The following is a 24,733-nucleotide window of genomic DNA, read 5'->3' on the forward strand; positions in this document are numbered from 1 at the left end:
GGCTGCCCCAAAGAAGAGGGAGTCAATCTATTCTCCAAAGCCCCTGAAGGCAGGACAAGAAGCGATGGATGGAAACTCATCAAGGAGAGAAGCAACCTAGAACTAAGGAGAAACTTCCTGACAGTTAGAACAATTAACCAGTGGAACTCCTTGCCTCCAGAAGCAGTAAATGTTCCAACACTGGAAGTTTTTAAGAAGAGACTGGACAGCCATTTGTCCGAAATGGTGTAGGGTTTCCTGCCTGAGCAGGGGGTTGGACTAGATGACCTCCAAGGTCCCTTCCAACTTTACTACTACTATTATTATTATTATCTCCAAGGTCCCTCCCAACTCTGATGGGATATCAACCAGTCTAGCAACGTCTCTAAATATACACCTTATCTCCAGAAATCAGGTAGACAGAAATATTGGCCCTGCCACGGAGACTGCTACTATTTCTTTAATAATACTCCTTCAAGGCCTTGGAAATTGCTTGCTGCTTGCAATTCCTTTGTACTCAAAGAGTTAGACACCCACCTGGAGCCATTAAGCCCCATTAGGCCTTTACAACTCTGCTGCTATTAGTAAAACAAAAGAGAGCTGATGATCTGATTATTCAGGGATTCAAATCAGACACACCATTGCTGCAAGCAACTACAGACGCTGCCTCCCTTATCTGGAGCAGAAGATTATTCCAGCCTGCACCCGGGGCTTTGGAGAAAAAAGTGCAAAGCAAATGAAATTCAGCAGGAAAAGCGTTTGCTGTACTCAATGAATTCTTTCCAAGGTGTGAAAAGCACCCAATTAGAAACAGACTTTTTTTCTTTTTTACAATGTTGCACCACAAAGAGCACTTGCAATAAAATGGAATTTTTTTAAAGGGGGAAAAATGTGCCTTTTTTATCGGCGACATTGGTTCCAGGTTCCAAATACTTTGCAATATTTTTCTTTTTTTATTTATATATATATATTATTTTTCCTTTTTTACTTTACAACAAACAAAATAAAATACATTTTTTTCTTAACAGTACTGTGTTATATATATCTTTACATATTATTTACAATTATTTACATTAATTTTCATGCATTTTTATTTCTCTGTTCTAACCAAACATAGCATTTATTCCATATCTCGTAAAATTCTGTTGCTTCCTTGCCTTTTATTTCTAGAGTAAGCTTGTACATCTCCGCGCATTCTAGTATCTTGTGAATAATCATCTCATTTGTTGGTAGATTTTCACTTTTCCAACACTGCGCATACACGATGCGTGCCGCTGTTATTATGTGTACAATGATGTATTGGAGTTGGTTTTTTAATCTTTGAATTAATTATACCTAATAAAAATAATTCGGGTTTAAGTTCAATTTGTTCATTTGTTATCTCCTGTATCCATCTCCTTATCTGTTCCCAATACATCCTTGCTTTGGGGCATTGCCACCACATATGGTAGAACGTTCCCTTCTTGTTTTTACACTTCCAACAATCCGGATTCATATTTTTATACATCTTAGCCAATCTCGCCGGTGTCAAATGCCATCTATAAAACATTGCAATATTTTTCACTAGGGTCAGGGTGGGCAACCGCGGCCCCTTTACGGCTTGTGGACTTCAACTCCCAGAATTCCCGAGCCAGCCACGCAAAGCCATTTTTCATACTTAGGACCATTGCAGCGTCCTGTGGTCAAGTGGTCCAAATTTGGATGCTTGGCAACTGGCATGTACTTAAGACGGTTGCCGTGTCCCGGGATTATCTGTGATCACTTTTTGCGACCGGGGAAGCCAGATTCACTTAGCAACCACGTTACTAACTGATCAACTGCAGTGATTCATTTAACGACTGTCGCAAAAAAAGATGGTAAACTAACTTAACAACTGTCTTGCTTAGCAAAGAATTTTGGGGCTCAATTGTGCTTCTAAGGACAACTCAGGATAGCGGCCTCCCTCGTTTTAAGCCCAACAGGTCCTGTTAAATCACCACCGATTGTTTAAAAACAACACTTCTTCACTGTGAGTTCACAAAGACATCCACAGAAGTGAACAACTGACAAGGTAGATCTGCCTTCTGCTTTCCCAGTTCCTTTGCCGTTGTTGCTTATCAGATCGATTTGTCTAATAGGAAAATTCTCGACAGAACAAAAGAAATAGCCAACTTGCTACATAACACACATGACTTCAGTCCAGCTTTCGCAACTGCAAGCGAGGGAAAAAAAAACCCCACCACGTTCGCCAGAACGGGATAGTCCACTTAGTCCTGGAACAGACTTTGGCAATAAACGAAAACAGAATTCGTACTAGCCTTGGTTACTAAGTGACCCAGATGTTTTTTATCTACACAACTCAAACCCACAAATCTAAGCAAGCGTCAATTGTGCATTCTGCAAATAACATTAAGCACGGCTTTAGGAATATAAGATGCACGGGGTATCTTTCTTTTTTTCTTTGCACCTTCTGAAGACCAGGGAGGGAAAGCTGGAAAGGAAGCAGCTTCCTGGCTCTTATACAGCCACAGGGGTGACTGAAATCTCTTCGGCAAGGGATTCCTTTGTTTTATAGGTATAGCTCAGGGTAGGCCATCTGGGCTCTTTCATGACTGGTGGACTTCAACTCCCAGAATTCCTGGGCCAGCATGGCTCAGCTTGGAAACCTCTCCCTTTCCCCTCAGCATGGCTGGATCAGGAATTCTGGGAGTTGAAGTCCACCAGTCATAAAAGAGCCAAGATTGCCTACCTCTAGCCTAGGCCACTTTATGACTCGTGGACTTCAACTCCCAGAATTCCTGAGCCAGCATGGGGGAACTATGGCCCCTTCATCACTTGTGGACTTCAACTCCCAGAATCCCTGAGCCAGCCTGGGGGAACTGTGGGCCCTTCATGACTCGTGGACTTCAACTCCCAGAATTCCTGAGTCAGCATGGGGGAACTATGGCCCCTTCATCACTTGTGGACTTCAACTCCCAGAATTCCTGAGCCAGCCACGCTGAGGGGAAAGGGAGAGGTTTCCAAGCTGAGCCAGGTTGGCTCAGGAATTCTGGGAGTTGAAGTCCACCAGTCATAAAAGAGCCCAGGTTGCCTAGCCCTGCCTTGACTTACGATCACAATTCAGCCCCAAATTCCTGTTGCTAGACAAAACATTTGCAAAGTGAGTTTTGCCCCATTTTATGACCTTTCTCGCCAAAATTGTTAAGTGAATCACTGCAGTTGATAAGTTAGTAACCCGGTTGGTAAATGAATCCGGCCTCCCCATTGCTTGCCAGGAGGTTGCAAAAAGTGATCACACGACTCCGGGATACCGCAACCGTCATAAATACATGCCAGTTGCCAAGCATCCAAATTACGGTCAAGTGATCATAGGGATGCTGCCACGGTTGTAAGTGTGAACAGTTGTAAGTTACTTTTTCCAGTGCCGTTGTAACATCATCATTATCATCATCATCATCATCATCATAACAACAACAATAATAAAGTTGGAAGGGACCTTGGAGGTCATCTAGTCCAACCCCCTGCTCAGGCAGGAAACCCCATACCATTTCAGACAAAGGGCTGTCCAGTCTCTTCTTAAAGACTTCCAGTGTTGGAGCATTTACTGCTTCTGGAGGCAGGTTGTTCCACTGGTTAATTGTTTTCACTGTCAGGAAGTTTCTCCTTAGTTCCAGGTTGCTTCTCTCCTTGGTCAGTTTCCATCCATTGCTTCTTGTCCTGCCTTCAGGGGCTTTGGAGAATAGCTTGACTCCCTCTTCTTTGGGGCAACCCCTGAGATACTGGACGGCTGCTTCCATGTCCCCCCTCGTCCTTCTCTTCATTAAACTAGACATCCCCAATTCCTGCAATCGTTCTTCTTATGTTTTAGCCTCCAGTCCCCTGATCATCTTTGTTGCTCTTCTCTGCACTCTTTCTAGAGTCTCAACATCTTTTTTACATCGTGGTGACCAAAACTGGATGCAGTATTCCAAGTGTAGCCTTACCAAGGCATTGTAAAGTGGTATTAACCCTTCACTTGATCTTGATTCTGTCCCTCTGTTGATGCAGCCCAGCACTGTGTTGGCCTTTTTGGCAGCTGCAGCACACGGCTGGCTCCTATTTAAAGGATTGTCCACTAGGACTCCGAGATCCCTCTCACAGTTGCTACTAAAAGACTTGGAAGAAGCCCAGTTCCTACTCGCCTTCTGCTGTAAAGCCTCTGTTTCCTTCTGCTAAAGAGCTCAAGGGATGGTTGTGTGTCCGAGTTTGGCAAAACGTTCTCCGTTGTGTCCTGAGGGAGGCCGGACTGTTCTGGCCTTTTCAAACCCCATTCCTCATGCAGGAAGAAAGGACTCTGAGATGTCCTGCAGGAGCCTTGTTTTTTGTTTTTTGTTTTTTTTAAAAAAAAAAGACGAAGGAAAGACGATGGCGAGGGACAACAGGAAGGCACCATGGAGGAAGTTAATGATCAGAGGTCGCTTCAAAAGGATTCTATCAGCCAGGATCTTCCCATCTTGGCTACTTCTTTGAGTTGCTCTATGCCAGGGGCAGGCCACCTTGGCTCTTTTATGGCTCGTGGACTTCAACTCCCAGAATTCCTGAGCCAGCCATGCTGAGGGGACAGGAAGAAGTTTCCAAGCTGAGCTATGGCTGGCTCAGGAATTCTGGGAGTTGAAGTCCACCGGTCATAAAAGAGCCCAGGTTGCCTACCCGTTCTATGCGCTGGCTGGTGTCAGCTTGGAGGGTGTCCAGCCACCATATTCTTTGGTAGGCTGGTTCCCTTTTACCACTAACTCTTCCAATTGCTTTTTCCAGTGAATCCCCCTGCATGACATGGCCAAAATAAGCGAGATGCAGTTTTGTGATTTTTTTTTTCCTTCTTCTAGCGACATGTCTGATGTTAAGCATGCCAGAACGTGCCTGTTAGTTACCTTTGCTGTCCAGGGAATATACTGGAGCACCCCAGCTCAAAGAAGTCTCTTTTCTCCCTGGCTTGGTTTTTTAAGATCCAATTTTCACAGCCGTAGTTGTGATATATAATTATTAAACACTCTTTGGTTGGCAACTCGGTGAGTTTCCCCAATGATGGGTTTGGGGGAGCAAGTCAAAATACTATATTTTATTTTTATTTTTTTGCAGGATTTTGGAAGACCTGGCAAGAATTATTACTTTTTCTTTTGTTTTCCTGTTCTTCTGCACTGTAATACTTTTCCTACGCTGGCTGGAATAGAACAAGTTTTATTTCGGTGTAAACCTCCCATGCTGATCACTTGATGAAAAGCTTGGAGAAACTATTTTAAACAAATGCATATGAAAACTCTGTTGAACAGTTTTTCAGGAATATATATATTCAGTTGATCAAATAATGACAAGTGGCAAACTGCATTATTGAAATGTCTTTGCCAAAAATTCATTAATAAATTCTGATTTCCAACATTGAGCGTAGATCCAGCATTTTCCAATCATTGTTATACTTGTTGATTTGCTTTTCGAGAGCGTTAAAAAAATTATTTTCGTCTGTTACAATTCCTCTGAGCTTATGGAATAAATAAGCATGGATTTATTTCTTCCAATATACTGATGTTCACAGCTGTGTTTGCAATAAAATAATATTATATTCCTACAGACTTTGGCTGGAGGAAGAGCATATTTTTACTCATTTATTTTAAAATGTGTCTAGATTATTTTTATATGTTTCTTTAGGTACCCTTCAGCGGATAAAGCAGCATATTCTCATATCAAAGCAGCCACAAATAAAGAAATATCCTCTCCTGCTAGAAAGCTGAAGCTATCTGAAGCCCTTTCAAAAGCATCTGATGTCTTCTCATTTCTCTGCCAGGAAATGTGGAGGCATTTTTGGCCAAAGTTGGCTTCTCACAATATAAAAAATATTTAAATTCTCCTATGCTAGCAGCTTTCACATTCCACTTCTATAGAAAATTTAACGGTGGCTTCTTATCGAAAGAAAAGCACAATATAAAGACACTGACATAACCAGCAGATGAACAGTTAAATTGAGAAACAAATGCAACTATTTTAGTGGGAGCTCTCAAATGCAGACGCAAGATGGCAAGTGAAGGGGCCTGTCAAAATAAGGTCTAGCAAATTCCACAGCTTTACATCCAATAAAGTTATTTTTGACCTCTTTGAAAGCATAATCTTCAACCCAAATAATCCCATTATGATGAAAACTTCTTGACTTACAACTGTTCATTTAGTGACTGTTCAAAGTTACAACGGCACTGGAAAAAGTGATTTATGACCGTTTTCACACAATTGCGGCATTCCCTAGGGCAGGGGTAGGTAACCTTGGCTCTTTTACGACTCGTGGACTTCAACTCCCAGAATTCCTGAGCCAGCCTGGCTCAGCTTGGAAACCTCTCCCTTTCCCCTCAGCATGGCTGGCTCAGGAATTCTGGGAGTTGAAGTCCACGAGTCATAAAAGAGCCAAGTTTGAAGACCCCTGGCTTAATTCAGGGGTAGGCAACCTTGGCTCTTTTGTGACTCGTGGACTTCAACTCCCAGAATTCCTGAGCCAGCATGGGGGAACTATGGCCCCTTCATGACTTGTGGACTTCAACTCCCAGAATTCCTCAGCCAGCCTGGTTCAGCTTGGAAACCTCTCCCTTTCCCCTCAGCGTGGCTGGCTGAGGACTTCTGGGAGTTGAAGTCCACAAGTCATAAAAGAGCCAAGGTTGCCTACCCCTGATTTCTATACAAAATAAAAGTAGCTATTTTAAATTTTAAATAGGATTTTGACAGATATTTAGTACATACCAGATCTATATTCTGCATTATATCCTGGAAAGAGGGGTGAGTTCGAAATTGCTCAAAGAGATCCCGCTTATATAGCAGGGCGTACACTAAATTGGGGTTATGATGGAGGGAATTTGTTAAGCAGGAGTTGATTATTTCTAACATCATTCGAATGACTTCTTCAATTACATTCAAATCCTGGGCCTAAAAGAAAGAAACAAAGATATTTCTAGTCAGTACAGGTATTAATATACATATAACAGATATAAGAATACTCCATTTACTTTTTCTCTAGGTTATCGTTCAAGAACAAATTAATGAAACTTTTTAGCAGAGCAAATAATTTTGACAAAACATAATACATTTATTTCCATATTTAATTGACAATATAAATAAATCATCCATCTCAAAAGGTTCAGCAGACTGAGTGATTTTGTTATTTTTAAAAATGTACGCAATTGTATGTGACTTTTCAGATAGCTTTACATACAACAAATGCCTGTGAATTCCATCAAACTGTACAGTTCTGCAGAAATTAGCAGGGTTTTCTTGATAAGACCCCAAAACAATCCCAATGTAATTGTATTTTATTATTTTACACCAATTACACTAGGGATCCTTTTAGTATTCAGCAGTCTGAATGCTCAATAAATAATAAAAGTGTTATGGAAAAATAAGCTGATTCTGATCTTAAATGCCTAGGAGTGAAGGGCTGTTTAGGATATTATAATAGTTGCAATGGGGTAAAAAACTGTCAATGGCAAACCACAGATTAGTCCAGGCGATTTGCCAGGAGTCAATACTTGCCTTGGAAACACCAAATAAATAATTAAAAAAAAAAAAAAAGATTGGGGAAAATTTGTAAGCTGAAATGTCCTCTTTGGAAATCATCAAAAGGCAGAGTTGTGATAGAGTTGTGGGTCCTCTGGTATTCCCTGGGCTTAGTTGTTTTCTTGCAGACATTTCATTACCCAAGTAGGTAACATCATCAATGTTACCCTAGTCCAGGGGTAGGCAACCTTGGCTCTTTTATGACTCATGGACTTCAACTCCCAGAATTCCTGAGCCAGCCTGGCTCAGCTTGGAAACCTCTCCCTTTCCCCTCAGCGTGGCTGGCTGAGGAATTCTGGGAGTTGAAGTCCACAAGTCATAAAAGAGCCAAGGTTGCCTACCCCTAGTCTAGCCATTCATTACCCATGTTAGCCAAAGAACACGGTGGCTGAGCATGATCAAAGCTGACACCAGCCAGAGCATAAACTCAAAGAAATAGAGAGGACTGGAAGATATGTGTAGACCAGGCCCACAGAATTGCCAAGAGGCAGATACAACTGAATGAATAATCACTACCTTAGATGACCCCTTCTCAACAGAAAATAGGTTCCTATCATATTCAAGAGTCTCTCGGATTCATAAATGACCTTCCAAAATGATCATTAGAATAACTAACCATTGTGTTTAATCATATCCTTGGCAGCAGAAGGAATTGCATGCAAAGAAGTTGTAGAGATGAGATGGGAGGTTTTACACCAGGGGTCTTCCAGTTTGGCTCTTTTATGACTTGTGGACTTCAACTCCCAGAATTCCTCAGCCAGGCACGCTGGCTGAGGAATTCTGGGAGTTGAAGTCCACAAGTCACAAAAGAGCCAAGTTTGAGGACCCCTGGTCTGGATCAAAGCCCACAGTTTTATCAAAATGGCCGACTGAGGAATTCTGGGAGTTGAAGTCCACCTGTCATAAAAGGGCCAAGTTTGAAGACCCTTGTTTTATACCCTACTATTGAAAAAGAAATTGAGTGGGATGTTAGCGGAGTAACTCCACACTTCTACCTCCCAATGTAGAAATGTAGCAGGGGGGCTCAAGGAGAAATGCAGTTAATTTATTCCCCCTTTTCAGCTACCCTATACAAGACTAATATTAGTTCACTTTTGGGTTTTTGAGAAATGGGAAGAAAGAAGTTGGCGAACAAGCAGAAAGTCAAGTGTAAAATGTATATAAGAATGGTGAAATACTACCAACAGAGAGTAGAGTACTTCATTGTTTTAAACCAGTGGTTCTCAACCTTTTTAATGCCGCGACCCCCAACCGGTCGTAAGTCAAGGACTACTCAACCAGTCGTAAGTCAAGGATTACTCAACTGGTGCAGCACCGTTTGCAGAATGGGACTTTTGGCGGGCTCAGCAGGGCAGAGACAGCCTGGACAATTCCTATTGGCTTTTGAAAGCCAATAGAATTAGACTCTATTCAAGAGAGTCTATTCTATTGGCTTTCAAAAGCCAATAGAATAAAAGGGAGGAGCACAGCTAAGGAAAAGGGGGGGAAAATGGCCGACTGTGTTGTTTGGCGACTCCCGTGAAATGGTCATTCGACCCCAAACGGGGTCCCGACCCACAGGTTGAGAACCACTGTTTTAAACTATCAATACAAAGCTGAGACATCTCTGAATATAGACATAGCATCAGGGCAGATGTAAACAATGTAATAAAAACATTTCACCATTACTAAAAATGTTTGATTATCCTGCGTAATAACTTTCATACCCAGCTGCAAAACAACTAAAGTACGGAACGGGGATTTCTCCTCAAGGCAGAGGCTTAAGTAAGGAAGATTTTAGCAATTATCCTCCGGTGCAACAGCTGCTCTCCATGTGGAAAAGATATTTTATTAGTCTAGCGTTTTTTGGTACTTCATAACTTAAACTTCTGAAAGGACGGTGAACATTCCCCTTGTAAAAACCTTCGCTTGGCTTCTAATTCTGAAATATTAACAATAGCCAAGATAACTATCCAAGTGTTCTTCGGAAGCATTCAGGTGCTGGCCCTGCCTGATTTGGGTGACAAATTCTATAATATCAAACAAGCTCTTTGCATAAGGAAGTTCTCTAGGAAGATGTGAAATCCTTCCCTAAAGGAAGCCCGCCAGAATTTGGTATAGGAGAAAGAAAGAAAGAAAGAAAGAAAGAAAGAAAGGAAGGAAGGAAGGAAGGAAGGAAGGAAGGAAGGAAGGAAGGAAGGAAGGGAGGGAAAGAAAGAAAAGGAAAGAAATAGAGAGAGAGAAGGAAGGAAAGAAAGAGAGAGAAGGAAAGAAGGAAAGAAAGAAAGAAAGAAAGAAAGAAAGGGAAAGAAAGAAAAGGAAAGAAATAGAGAGAGAGAGAGAGAGAAGGAAGGAAAGAAAGAGAGAAAGAAAGGAAGGAAAGAAAGAAAGAAAGGAAGAAAGGAAGGAAGGAAAAGAAAGAAAAGGAAAGAAAGAAAAGGAAAGAAATAGAGAGAGAGAGAAGGAAAGAAAGAGAGAGAGAAAGAAAGAGAAGAAGAAAGAAAGAAAGAAAGAAAGAAAGAAAGAAAGAAAGGAAGGAAGGAAGGAAGGGAAAGAAAGAAAAGAAAAGAAATAGAGAGAAGGAAGGAAAGAAAGAGAAGGAAAGAAGGAAAGAAGGAAAGAAAGAAGGAAAGAAAGAAAGGGAAAGAAAGAAAAGGAAAGAAATAGAGAGAGAGAGAGAGAGAGAAGGAAGGAAAGAAAGAGAGAAAGAAAGGAAGGAAAGAAAAAGGAAGAAAGGAAGGAAGGAAAAGAAAGAAAAGGAAAGAAAGAAAAGGAAAGAAATAGAGAGAGAGAGAAGGAAAGAAAGAGAGAGAGAAAGAAAGAAAGAAAGAAAGAAAGAAAGAAAGAAAGAAAAAGAAAGAAAGAAAAGGAAAGAAAGAAGAGGGAGGGAGGGAAGGAGGGAGGGAGGGAAGGAAGGAAGTTGACTGAAGTTAACAACCTGCTATCTACTTCATAAACATAGCAAACTCATTAATGATTGAGTAACTTGTGTACAGGATCTCTGAGGCAAACAGAAGCATTTCAACTCTATATATGAGATCACTTAGCTCTAAAAGTGTGTTGCTGTAACCCAGTTCCCAGATGTTTGCTACTAACTCAGCTATAAACTGGGCCAAGAGTAACTTGACCAACATAATCAGGGCACCAACATCATCTGAACAAGGGTCTCCCGACTGTAACTCCCATTCGAATTTCTGCTTTATCTAGATTAGTATTCTTAGGCTGTGGATCTGACCCTTGAAGGGAACTATAATCCGATTCAAAACAGGTTTAAATCCCGTTCCTGGACCTGCCTGTGTCCTAACCAGCGGCCTTTTCAATCTCTTTCTCCACCTGAGCAGCTTTAAGACGTGTGGACTTCTTTAAGTTTAATTTCCCCTCTCTATTCAAACTTAAATAAGACATTTGAAGACAGGTTATATGGTGATTTAATAAGATGATTTTCATAAATATAACTGAAATATAAGCCGATTAGAAAAGAGGTTATAGGCCGAGCTAACTGTCATTTGTACAAACACAAGAAAAATGTTTATATTTAACTGTGTTATGTACTGAAAGTATTAAGAATTATATTTGTTAAATGCCGATAAAAGGAGAATAATAGTGGAAGAAGAGAAGACCAAGGAAATACATTATGAATTAACACATTGATTATGGAATTATAGAAATTAATTATTATTGATTGTTTTTGAAATACATGAACCCAGACAACACACTTACTAAGTACTAAAGATTGTTATTTTAAAAAATCAATTATATATATATATATATAAGATATATAATTGATATATCTTGAAAAAGAAAAAGAAAAAAAAAAAGAAAACTTGGCTTAATTAGAAAGCACCAGAAAGTTTGCTTTATTTGTTTTGGGTTATTATGGGAGAAACATATGCATCTCATTTATCATCGTTCTAGGAAGTTTTCAAAAGCACCGCTTGGATTTCCTGCACTTTCAATAACAACAACAAAAACAACAACAACAACAAAAAGGTAAAATTTATGTTGGGGTTGGGGAGGAGAATAGGAAATGTGTAAGTGTGTTGCATTTTCAACTCAAGGTGCAATCTGTCTTCACAGGCAACCTTTCCGAGGTAGTGCATGCATAATTCTGTATTTATGTATGTATGTATGTATGTATGTATGTATGTATGTCATACTTATGTAGTGTATATCGGAGGTGGTGACTCTTTGAGAGCTGAACGCAACGAAATTTCATTTTAATGTATGCCGATTAGTGTACATTCAAAGTGACAATAGTTATCATTCTATTCTATTCTATTCTATTCTATTCTATTCTATTCTGTTCTATTCCTTATTCTATTTTTAATTCTAATTCTATTCTAATTCTAATTCTATTCTATTCTATTCTGTTCTGTTCTATTCTAATTCTATTTTTAATTCTAATTCTAATTCTATTCTATTCTATTCTATTCTATTCTATTCTATTCTAATTCTATTCTAATCTATTCTAATTCTATTTTTAATTCTAATTCTAATTCTATTCTATTCTATTCTTCTGCACCACGGTGCTTTATGTAGTTAAATTCATTCCTAAATATACAGAACCGTTTCCAGACAAAAATTACACTATTTGCAGGATAAACAACAAAATATATCAGAAGAACCATTATCCCTTCAGAGCTGACCTGCTTTGCAACGGGAGGATTCATTTGAATGAGGAATGACACGGCTTGCGATGATCCCTATGCCAAGTGTGAATGTCTTTAAGCTGTGTATCCTTACATCCGGTCTGGGGTTGTGTTGGCAAGAAAAAGGAAGGGTTTTATCAAATATAAAGCACTCTCTTCCTCACAGGGCTTAGATGAACAGAAGCAGAAATATCCTCCAGGCGACCTCCTGATACGCTAGGATGTCAGGGGAAGGATATTAAGGTAATTCATCTTAAAAATGAACAGGAGCCCGACTCCTTCAAGCCAAATGTTTATTTAGTGCGGTGTGGTGGTTCCCCACAGTGACCAGCTACTTATCTCATTCTTGGGGGCCTGCAGCCATTTTCTGCTGCCTCCAGAAGCGGTGAATGCTCCAACACTGGAAGTTTTTAAGAAGAGACTGGACAGCCATTTGCCTGAAATGGTATATAGGGTTTCCTGCCTGAGGAGGGGGCTGGACTAGATGACCTCCAAGGTCCCTTCCAACATTATTATTATTATTGATCATCGCACAGTCAGCCAGATGTTCAGACTGGATTTGGCATTTTGTCTACCTATCGAGTCCTTACCCAGGACCTGGGATAGGCAGATGTGGATGTTTGATGGTATTACAGGTATCGTCGCAGGATGGAAGCAGTTCCTAGTAAGGCCGCCTTTTGTAATTGACTAATAGCGAATTTGTCAATGCCAATGGTGTTCAAGTGGTGCTCCAGTTGTTTTGGGATTGCACCCAAGGAGCCTATGACTATTGGTACTACCCTTGCTTGCTTTTGCCACAGTCTTTCTATTTCTATTTGTAGGTCTTTGTATTTTGTTATCTTCTCCAGTTCTTTCTCTTCTATTCTGCTATCTCCAGGCACTGCCACGTCCAACATTATTATTATTATTATTATTATTATTATTATTATTATTATTATTATTATTATTGGGATTTGGTGGCAGACTGGAGTCCATGGATTAATCCAGGGGTAGGCTCTTTAGGACTGGTGGCTGGCTCAGGAATTCTGGGAGTTGAAGTCCACCCGTCCTAAAAGAGCCAAGGTTGCCTACTCCTGGACTAATCTATCAATTCAGGAAAAGTGAGAATGCTCAAATCAGGCCTTGCTCTCCTCCAGGGAGAGAGAGTCCTGGAAGGAAAGCACCTGGAAAGCATTACATTAAAGTGGGACAAACCTAGATAAATGAGTGTGCTCACTTTTCTATGGAAAAAAAAAACCCAACAACTGTGAGAACTAGGAGGGGAATGAATTCCTGATGTTCACTGACTGAGGCTGATTCCTGGGAAATTGGGTTTCACCCCCTTTCTCCTTTGGGAAACACAGGCAGTCCTCGCCTTACAGCCATTTATTTATTCAGGGGTGTTTGAAGTCACAACAGCACTGGAAAAAAGGACAACTACTGCAGCATCCCTGCGATCACGTGATCGAAATTGGGACACTTGGCAACTGGCATGTACTTAGGACGGTTGCAGGGCCCGCCTGGGTCACGTGATCCCCTTTTGTGACCCTTCTGGCAAGCAGAGTCGATGGGGGAAGCCAGATTGAATAAACAACCGTGTTGTTAACTTAAGAGCGCCACTGATTCTGTTATCAATTATGGCAAGAAAAGTCATCACATGGGGCGAAAGTCACTTAAGGACTGTCTTGCCTAACAATAAAAATTATTGGGATCAATTGCTGTCGTAAGTTGAGGACTACTCGGACTGTAAAATTAAGTAGAAGTCTGAGGCAGCCTTAAAATGTGGAGTAATAATAATAATAGTAATAGTAATAATAACAAACAACAACAACAACAATAAAGTTGGAAGGGACCTTGGAGGTCATCTAGTCCAACCCCCTGCTCAGGCAGGGGTTGCAGCTTATGAGCACGAGTCTACCTAAGCTCCACATGGAACATAAAGTAGATCAGGGGTGTCAAACTGCTGGCCGGCGGGCTGGATGCATCATGCCGAAACCGTGCCCACCCCATTGCCGACAATGGAAAAAAAGTCGCGATACGTCACGACATGTCACAACGTGACATTGCGAGTTTGACACCCCTGATGTAGATAATAAATACAATGTCAATAATTATGGCAATGAACATGGCTTGTTTTCAGACCACCACTCAGATTAGATAGCATTTGTTTTGAACCTTTTAGGAGATTAAAAACATGCCTATAGAAAACCAGAACCATTTTCAGGTAGAGCAAAAGAGCACGGCAAATATTCACAAAACCTACGTCAATGCTGCTAACATTAGATGTTTTGCATTGACAACAGATGGAAATGTGGCCCTCTTTTTCCCTTTCGTTTTTAGAGTTAGATGATGCTGGGGGGAGGATGTGAATGAGAATCTAGCTAGACATAACAACACTAAACTTAGTACGAGAATCAAGGTTATTGTAACCAGAGCTGATAAAGAATTGGCGGCTGGAGAACTGGAGAGGAAGCCCTGCTTCAAGCTAATTGGGGAATGTGATTTATGACAGTTAATTGGAGGAGGGAATTGTGCATTGATACTGTGTGTCCAGGGGAGGGGAATTCAGTTTTTGGCTTGTAGTGTCGATATTATGCTACTCGAATAAAAGATTCTTTTAAGGTAAACAATGCCTCAAAGTTCTTTTGAAGAGTTTCATCTGTCGGAACCATGACAGCCTATATAGAAACATCTTAGGGCCACAATTTCCAAATTGTGCAACCTGGGAACTACCACCCTCATATGAGTGTGTTTCTCTCAAAACTTTAAAATAACCTGGAGTGGCCCTATGAATGTATTATTTCTGTTAAGCCCCCAGTTCTCAAACTGAGTGCTGGGGCACATATTTTGGGAATTGCAGGCTGCTATGAAGAAAGACCAGGGGTAGGCCACCTTGGCTCTTTTATGACTGGTGGACTTCAACTCCCAGGATTCCTGAGCCAGCCACGCTGAGGGGAAAGGGAGAGGTTTCCAAGCTGAGCCATGCTGGCTCAGGAATTCTGGGAGCTGAAGTACACGAGTCATGAAGGGAGCCATAGTTCCCCCATGCTGGCTCAGGAATTCTGGGAGTTGAAGTCCGCAAGTCATGAAGGGGCCATAATTCCCCATGCTGGCTCAGGAATTCTGGGAGTTGAAGTCTGCGAGTCATGAAGGGGTCATAGTTCCCCCATGCTGGCTCAGGAATTCTGGGAGTTGAAGTCCGCGAGTCATGAAGGGGTCATAGTTCCCCATGCTGGCTCAGGAATTCTGGGAGTTGAAGTCCCCCATGCTGGCTCAGGAATTCTGGGAGTTGAAGACCGCGAGTCATGAAGGGAGCCATAGTTCCCCCATGCTGGCTCAGGAATTCTGGGAGTTGAAGTCCACTAGTCATGAAGGGGCTTTTCTGGCAGGCCTGGGGTTTATAAAACCTAACCCCTGGATGATTGTCTTTGTACTGTTGTTTTGTTATGTTTTATGTGTTTTTTATTGTTAGCCGCCCAGAGTCCTTCGGGAGTGTGGCGGCTTATAAATTTTAAAAATAAAAATAAAATAAAATAATTCCCCATGCTGGCTCAGGAATTCTGGGAGTTGAAGTCCGTGAGTCATGAAGGGAGCCATAATTCCCCCATGCTGGCTCAGGAATTCTGGGAGCTGAAGTCCACGAGTCATAAAAGAGCCAAGGTTGCCTACCCCTGGACTAGACCCTAACTGGATCCATAAGCTGAAAAGTATGGAGAGTATCTGTTTTGGGGGTTTTCTTTTCGAAATAGGTAAAAGGAAACCAGGCCACCAAAGAACACGGTGGCTGGACACCATCAAAACTGACCCCAGCCAGAGCATAGAACAACTCAAAGAAGTAGCACAAGGTGGGAAGATGTGGGGAGAGCTGGCCCACAGAATCCCCAAGGGTCAGACATGACTGACTGGGTTTTTCTATAGAATTCTTTATTATTTATTGGCCAAGTGTGACTGGACACACAAGGAATTTGTCTCCGGTGTGTAAGTTCTCTGTGTACATGCAAGCAACAAATGATAAATCATGACCATAATCATAAAATGCAATCATCATAAATCATAAGATACAACATTCAGTGATAATCACAGGATGCTAATAAAAGCAATCAACATAAATCATAAGAGACAAACAACAAACATATTCATAAGATGCTAAGGAAATAGGTAATAGGAAAGATGAGAAAGATAATAGTAATACTGCCCTACCAGGTGGTTTGACACCCCAGGGCATAAGACAGTGTGGTGGGAATTAGTTGTTTAGCAGAGTGGTGGCATGGGGGGGGGGGAACTGTCCTTGTGTCTAGTTGTTTTGGCGTGCAATGCCTTATAGCAGAGGCCCCCAACCTTTTGGGCACCAAGGAAAAGTTCCGTGGAGAGAGGTTTGTCCACGGACCGGAGAGTGCATGATTTTCTCTGCTACCTGCATCCCACAGATGGGGCTTTGCTTGTTTGTGCGGACCGGTTGTTGGCATGCTGCAGCCCGGTACCGCACCACGGACCGGTGGGTGGGGACCCATGCCTTATAGCATCATTTGGAGGGAAGAAGTTGAAACATTTTATGTCCAGGATGTGAGGGATCTGGAGTTATTTTCACAGCCCTCTTTTTGGTTCACGCAGTACACAGGTCCTCAATGGGAGGCAGGCTGGTTGCAATTGTTTTTTCTGCAGTCCTAACGATCCGTCAAAGTCTGTGTCTGTTTTGTTTGGTTGCTGGGCCAAACCAGACAGAGGTGCAAATGACAGACTCAAAAACTCTTTTGTAGAACGGTATCAGCAGCTCCTTAGGCAGTCTGAGCTTTCTGAGTTGGCGCAGGAAGAACATTCTTTGTTGTGCTTTTTTCTGATGACATTTTGGACGTTAGATGTCCGTTTTAAGTCTTGAGATATTGTAGAACCAAGATCACCACAGATGGGGACTGCAGACAAGAAATTAAAAGACGCTTGCTCCTGGGGAGGAAAGCTATGGCAAATCTAGACAGCATACTAAAAAGACAGAGACATCACCCTGCCAACAAAAGTGCGTCTAGTCAAGGCCATGGTTTTCCCAGTTGCAATGAATGGCTGTGAAAGTTGGACCGTAAGAAAGGCCAAGCGCCAAAGAATGGAGGCCTTTGAACTCTGGGGCTGGAGAAGACGCCTGCGAGTCCCCTGGACGGCAAGGCGATCAAACTGGTCAGTCCTGGAGGAGATCAACCCTGACTGCTCTTTAGAAGGCCAGATCCTGAAGTTGAAACTCAATTACTTTGGCCACCTAATGAGAAGGAAGGACTCATTGGAGAAGGGCCTGATGCTGGGAAAGATGGAGGGCAAGAGAAGAAGGGGACGACAAAGAAGGAGGTGGCTGGATGGAGTCCCTGAAGCAGGAGGCGTGAGCTCAAATGGACTCCAGAAGATGGCAGAGGACAGGAAGGCCTGGAGGAACGTTGTTCTTGGGTTGCGATGGGTCGGATAAGAATTCACAACTAACAACAACAATTGTAGAACTTAGAAATCTGAGGGTCTCTTACTGTTGATACTGTATTGTCTAGTATTGTTAAGAGGTGGCAGGATAGGAGGGTTCTTCTAAAACCCACGATCATCTTTACAGTTTTGAGTGTGTTCAGGTCAAGATTGTTCCGTCCGCACCGCGGAGCCAGTTGCTCAACTTCCCGTCTTGTATGCAGATTCGTTGTCGTCTCAAATGAGACCAATCACTGTTGTAACATCAACAATTCGAAGCAGGATCTGCCCGGCCCACATGTGCAAGATGGGAAACGAAGCTTAGGCTCCTGTCTCCACAATCCTCTGTAGCAGTGTTTCCCAAACTTGACAATTTTAAGGCATGTGGACTTCAACTCCCAGAATTCCACAGCCAGCAACGCTGGCTGTGGAATTCTGGGAGTTGAAGTCCACATGCCTTAAAATTGTCAAGTTTGGGAAACACTGCTCTGTGGTGATTCCTCACTGTGGAAAACTTTGCTCTCCCAGATGCGTCAGGCATCCTGTTTATTTACTTTCTCTCGTTATGAAAACAATTTTGTTTCAGTAGGCCTTTGGCAATGGACTTGTAGCATTGTTATGATTGTATGAGATTTGGGCTGCCATTTTCCTGTCAGCTGTCAACTGCTTGAAGTCTCTGAAGCTGGGTGGGATGTAAATCCACGTTAGCGGAGATTAACACCGCAGAAAAGAAATGAGTTCTTTGCTGGAATTCACTATGTAAGCAATTTCCATTTTCAACTGCTCAAAAAAACCCTAAACTGCTGGAGGAAAACATTTTAAGGAGATAAGCGGGAATGGAAAAATACAGAATGGCATTTGGGAAGCACAGATCGGTTTGCGGCAGTAACTGGATGAGGAAGGACGCGCGTTTACTGTGTCCGATGGCGAAAGTTAAGCATTTTTAAAAGATCCGAAACGGATTACGAACTTGAACATTCCTCCTCAAATACCATAGAGTCATCTCTGTTGGCTGGAGAAGATAGTGTTTGTTCTCAAAATATTTGGACTGGGTGGGAAAGATTGCTGTAAACATTAATGAAGTAGAAAATTACATAAAGGAGAAGGCAGGGGGGAAAAAGCAGAGTTTAGGAATTTAACCTCGTGTGTGTATACTCAAGGGTAAACTGCACTAGGCTGATCTGGAGCATCTTCCTTGTTAGTGTTCCAACAGAGGACAGAGAAGTCCTTGGTCAGGGCTTTTCAACCAGTGGTACGGGTACCCCCTGTGGTCCATTGGCACCTGGCAGGTGGTACACGACCATCCTAGAAAAGGGGTAGCGGGGGAGGGGAATGAGCTGAACCGGTGGCAGCACCGCACAAGCCTGAGCGAGAGACGGCTGGAGCTGCAGGGCTGTCAGGGCTCAGCGGAAGCGCCAGGAGCAGCACCAGGCTCCAGCTGGAGCTCAGCACTGATCCTGGCGCTTCTGCTGAGCCCTGAAGAAGCGCCGATCAGCTGGATTGTTGCAGCCTCTCCAGGGTCTTGTGCTTTACATTTAGATGCTTGGCAACTGATTCATATTTATGACGGTCACAGTGTCCCAGGGTCATGGGAAGGGACCAAAACCTGCTGCAACCACCCAGCAGACGGGGGGGGGGGAATAAAAACCAAACACCCCCCCATCCCCGCTGCCAATCCTCAACAGAAATGCTCACAACCATGAAAACCTCAGACAGGAGGAAGAGCGCGGCCGGGCGGGCAGGCAGGTGTCTTGCTCGGCTGTGGCTTGGGGGGCACTTTTTTCAGTGCCATTGTAACTTCGAACAGTCACTAAGCAAACTGTTGTAAGTTGAGGACTACCTGTACTTCATCACTTTTTTCCTTTTTTTTTTTTTTTTGGTCATGAAGTTTTTGACACCTTGCCAGGCGACTGGTGGTCCTCGGATGTTGCCCTATCCTAAAAGTGGCACAATGGCTGAAAAGGTTGAAAAGCCCTGGCCTTGGTAAGAGAGATTAGAATTTCCCAGGTGAGCAGTCTAAGCCAGAGGTCCCCAACCTTTGGGGCACCAGGGACCACCGGTTCCACGGGGAGAGGTTTTTCCACGGACTGGAGTGTGTGTGGTTTTGTGTGCTGCCTGCATCCCGCGGATGGGGCTTTGCTGGTTTGTGCGGACCGGTTGCTGGCATGCCACAGCCCGGTACCAGTCCAAGGACCAGGGGTTAGGGACCCCAAAAGCGGTGCTGGCCATCCACCATAGCTCTTACTGGAGAACCCTTGAAAGGAAAGATCTCCCGGAGATCCTGGCCATATTCCTCAGAAGGAGCCCAGCTCATTTTAGTCCAGTGGTTCTCAACCTTTTTAATGCCGCGACCCCCAACCGGTCGTAAGTCGAGGACTACTCAGCCGGTCGTAAGTCGAGGACTACTCAGCCGGTCGTAAGTCGAGGACTACTCAACTGGTGCAGCACCGTTTGCAGACTGGGACTTTTGGTGGGCTCAGCAGGGCAGAGACAGCCTGGAAAATTCCTATTGGCTTTTGAAAGCCAATAGAATTAGACTATTCAAGAGAGTCTTTCTATTGGCTTTCAAAAGCCAATAGAATAAAAGGGAGTAGCACAGCTGAGGAAAAGGGGGACAAAATGGCGGACTGCGTTGTTTGGCGACCCCCGTGAAATGGTCGTTCGACCCCAAATGGGGTCCCCACCCACAGGTGGAGAACCGCTGTTTTAGTAGGACAGTCTTTCAGCTTGAAACTGCTGTATTTTTTTTTCTTACACACCAAGCCACAATTAGATAGCCCCACAAAGTAACTCAGAACGCGAAGAAGATATAACCGCATCTTCCAAGATGACTATGCCTGTAGTCCTCGACTTACAACAACCGAGCCCAACATTTATGCTGCTAAGTGAGACACTTGTGAAGTGAATTTTACCCCATTTTACGACTTTTCTTGCCACTGCTGTTAAGTGGATCACTGCAGTTTTTAAGTTAGTCACACGGCTGTTAAGTGAACCCAGCTTCCCCCATTGGCTTTGTTTGTCAGACGGTCACAAAAGGGGGATCACGTGACTCTGGGACACTGCAACCGTCATAAGTATGAGTCAGTTGCCAAGCATCTGAATCACGTGACCCTGGGGGGGATGCTGCAGCGGCTGTAAGTGTGAAAAGTGGTCATGTGTCCCTTTTTAAAGTGCTGTTGTAACTTTGAACGGTCACTAAATGAACTGTTGTAAGTTGAGGACCCCTGTACTGAGAAATAATATTTAAAATAATAACTGGGAAGGCAGATGTAACCATCATGTTGGTTTGTCCATAACAAAGATTAATATATTAACTGAAAGTGCAGAACTGACTTTTTAACTATGTTTTTCATGTAGAGCCTAGTGAAAACATGAATAAAAATTTAGCATGATTCACCACGATGTGCTATTGTTGTTATTCATGCAGAGACAACTAATTCAGGAGTTCTTCATACTTGTCGTCCTTTGTCCCTTAATGCAAAAAGTACAAACAGGAAGGAAACGATACGATGACTTTGGAGAACTCTTGAGACGGAGGCACATACCATTGTTTGAAAACAAGCATTGTTTGTGACATTCCCTATTATTTTTAAAGTTTTTTCTATTTAATGCTGGATAAGAATTCTGATAAACATACACATTTATGACGCGATTCGGCATCCTGTCTCGTAGACGGAGAGCGAAGGGATGCACCAAAAATTAAAAAAATATAAGAGGATATAAGACACAGCCCGAAGGGCTCTTGGGAAAGTCTATAACTGTGTTGGCAGCTGTGGGAAAAATAGCAGCAGACTAAATAAGAATTGGAAGAATCCATCAATTCTGCTAAGCTTCTGACGCTGATTATCTAACTGGGTAAACTGATGGGATCATACAACAATTCTTACTTTCAGTTGTATCAATCTAAACCGCATTAAAATACACGGACCTGGTACTGTCACATCTATTTTATAAAGATCACATTAATGCAGAACGTGCAAGCTTTTGTAACAGTAATATACAGAAAGAAACACAGAACCGTTGAGTTGGAAAGGAGTATTTAGGTCACTGCGTCCAATACCCAGCTCAGGGCAGGAATCCAAATTAAATCATCCTTGACAGATGGCTGACTGGCTTCCCACATTCTAGGTTACAGAATTTAAATTATTGTCTCCTCTTAAGGGTAAAATCTTCTAACTATAAAGAAGGTTTGAAATAGTCAGGTGGTAATTTTTGATTCTCTTCTCAGAAAAACTCGTTCTAGAACAGTGGTTCTCAACCTTTTTAATGCCGCGACCCCCAACCGGTTGTAAATTGAGGACTACTCAATGGTGCAGCACCGTTTGCAGAATGGGACTTTTGGCGGGCTCAGCAGGGCAGAGACAGCCTGGACAATTCCTATTGGCTTTTGAAAGCCAATAGAATTAGACTCTATTCACGAGAGTCTATTCTATTGGCTTTCAAAAGCCAATAGAATAAAAGGGAGTAGCACAGCTAAGGAAAAGGGGGAAAAAATGGCGGACTGCGTTGTTTGGCGACCCCCATGAAATGGTTGTTCGACCCCAAATGGGGTCCCGACCCACAGGTTGAGAACCACTGTTCTAGAAGTAAATTTCTAGAACTCAGAAAACTACGACTGCTAAGTCTTTAAATTCTGGGAATTTAATATATATATAGGGCAGCATTCCTGGGTGCTGTTAGCCAAAGAACATTCCCTAATTCTCAGCAATAAATCTACTTATTTAGCAACCTTTTTGCGCCAGCTTAAAAATGTGGAATACAGGCTTTCACACGTAGGACCATAGCAGCATGCCCCCAGGGTCACGGGATCAAAATTCGGGCGTTTGGTGACTGACTCGTATTTATGACGGTTGCTGTGTCCCGGAGTCACGTGATCCCCCTTTCTGTGACGTTCCCAGCTGGCTTCCGACGAGGAAAGTAAATGTGGGAACTCGATTTGCTTAACAACTATGATTCACTTAAGAACTGCAGTGATTCACTTAGCAACTATGGTAAAAAGTTGTTAAGTGAGTTGGAGGCACAGCCCACTTAACGACTGTCTTGCTTAGTGATGAAAATGTTGGGCTCAATCGAGGCTGTCAGTCAAGGGCTACCTGTCCTCCTACTGTAGGTTTCGTTGGTTAAAAAAGAAAATGGAGCTGTTAAAAACAACAAAACAGCCAGGGCAGGGCAACAAAAAGCCTGGATTTCTTTGAAGATTGGTTGTGGCTTAGGAGAAGCCTGTTTCTCCTTCCTTTCACCCCCTCTCCATCTTTTTAATTTCTTGATATTTCTGCTATTTCAGAGATACACACAGTGCGTGGTTATTTTCTTGGGTGATCAATTATTATTATTATTATTTAAAAAAAGGGTTATCTGACTCCACAGACAATTCAAGTTAATCAGTAGCTTTTAACAGGGTTTTTTTTTCCCCACCCCGTCTTCACAGCCTACTTTGTTTGGAGTGTGGCCGTGCCGTATGTACACCCATACACGTAGGTGTAACATATTCGTGGAGTGGGAGGAATCTCCAGGATGGGTTTCAGCTAGATGGGGCAACCCTGGCTTGACGAGGTGAAGAAGTTGAGAACTGCACAGAATTTCCGTTTGTAAGACAGGCGACGGCGTCCCATGGAGTCCTTGGGTGCTCCCTGAACTGGGCTGTTTGCTTGCAGGCACCTCATGAAGGAACCAGACAGAGCCCCCAAGGGACTCCCCAGTTCCCCACTGTTGGTATTCTCTCCTATTGGAATTTCCTTCCTTCCTTTCCTCTCCTTCTTTCTCCTTTCTTTCTTGCCTTCCTTCCCTCCCTCTCCTTCTTTCCTTCCTTCCCTCCCTCTCCTTCTTTCCTTCCTTCCCTCCCTCTCCTTCTTTCCTTCCTTCCTTCCCTCCTTCCTTCCTTCCCTCCCTTATTCCTTCCCTCTCCATCTTTCTTTCCTTCATTCCCTCCTTCCTTCTTTCCCTCCCTCCCTCTCCTTATTTCCTTCCCTCCCTCCCTTCCTTTCTTCCCTCCCCTTCTTTCATTCCCTCCTTCCTTCCTTCTTTCCCTCCCTCCCCTTCCTTCCCTCTCCTTCTTTCTTTCCTTCCTTTCTTCCCTCTCCTTCCTTCCTTCCTTCCCTCCCTCTCCTTCCTTCCTTCTTTCCCTCCCTCTCCTTCTTTCCTTCCCTCCCTCTTTCCTTCCTCTCTTCCCTCTCCTTCTTTCCTTCCTTCCCTCTCCTTCCCTTTCTTCCCTCTCCTTCTTTCTTTCCTTCCCGCTCCTTCCTTCCTTCCTACCCTCCCCCTTCTTTCCTTTCTTCCCTCTCTTTCCTTCCTTCCTTCCTTCCTTCCTTCCTTCCTTCCTTCCTTCCTTCCTCCCTCCCTCCCTCCCTCCCTCCCTCCCTTTTGTACACCACAGAAGGTGCACCAAAGGAGACCCTTTCAGGTGCTGTAATGAGAACCGGCCTGGAAGCTCCGTGGCCCTGCCTTGGTGGATGCGCTTTCCAAAGCGACAAAATTCAGCCCAGAGTTTGCATTCAGGAGAGACAAAACCGCCACACCGTCTTCTGTAAATCCACTTTGGAGCCACTTCATTATCGCTGAAGGAAATTCTGTCAGCCTGGGATGACTGCTGGCTCCCAACTTAAAAGTGAGAACTCAAGGCTAAGAGTTTTCATTAACTGGCCATAAGATGAAACGTCAACAAACCAATGAAACACGAGGCAAACAATAATCACAGCAGTAACAACAACAACAGTAACAAAAACTAAATATTTTTGAACGCCCCCGCGTGTAACAGGAGTTCCCCTGTGATTCGGATACGCAAACAAGCTGAAAAGATCAGTGTGGGAAGTGGAAAAATTCACAATCCCGAGGAGGACTTCTTCATTTTGCCCAGGCTGAGGCTGTGTTGACAAACACGGGCAAGCTGGGTTCCTTTCCCCCTTCTCCTTATGTGAGGAAAAGCAAAAATTAGCAGCAGCCCTCAGAGTTTTGCCTGAGGCAACTTGGGTTTCAAGTCAACCTAGTTTCTTCAGAAATACAATACATTATAAAAAAAAAGGACTATCTGCAGAAGCAGCAGTTCCTTGGAAGATAAACCCCTCCGTTCCCTTTTCCCTCAGATATACATGGAGCCCTTGGGCCACTAGTTAAATATATATATATATATATATATATATATATATATATATATATATATGTATTTAGAAATA

General features: G+C 43.0%; 1 protein-coding gene across 1 annotated transcript in view; it reads right to left on the minus strand.

Annotated features, from left to right (window-relative positions):
• Positions 1-24,733, minus strand: part of LOC120302707 (dymeclin-like) — a gene marked incomplete at its 5' end in the record, with an annotated part of 140,258 nt that overhangs the window by 52,294 nt on the left and 63,231 nt on the right. The window contains one exon of the mRNA XM_039331532.1: positions 6,715-6,897. Coding sequence (XP_039187466.1) covers positions 6,715-6,897 — 183 coding nt within the window. The remainder of the gene's footprint in view (positions 1-6,714; positions 6,898-24,733) is intronic.

The sequence above is a fragment of the Crotalus tigris genome, unplaced genomic scaffold (genome assembly GCF_016545835.1).
Source record: "Crotalus tigris isolate CLP2741 ecotype Arizona unplaced genomic scaffold, ASM1654583v1 scf7180000024437.13266115, whole genome shotgun sequence".
Lineage (NCBI taxonomy): Eukaryota > Metazoa > Chordata > Lepidosauria > Squamata > Viperidae > Crotalus > Crotalus tigris.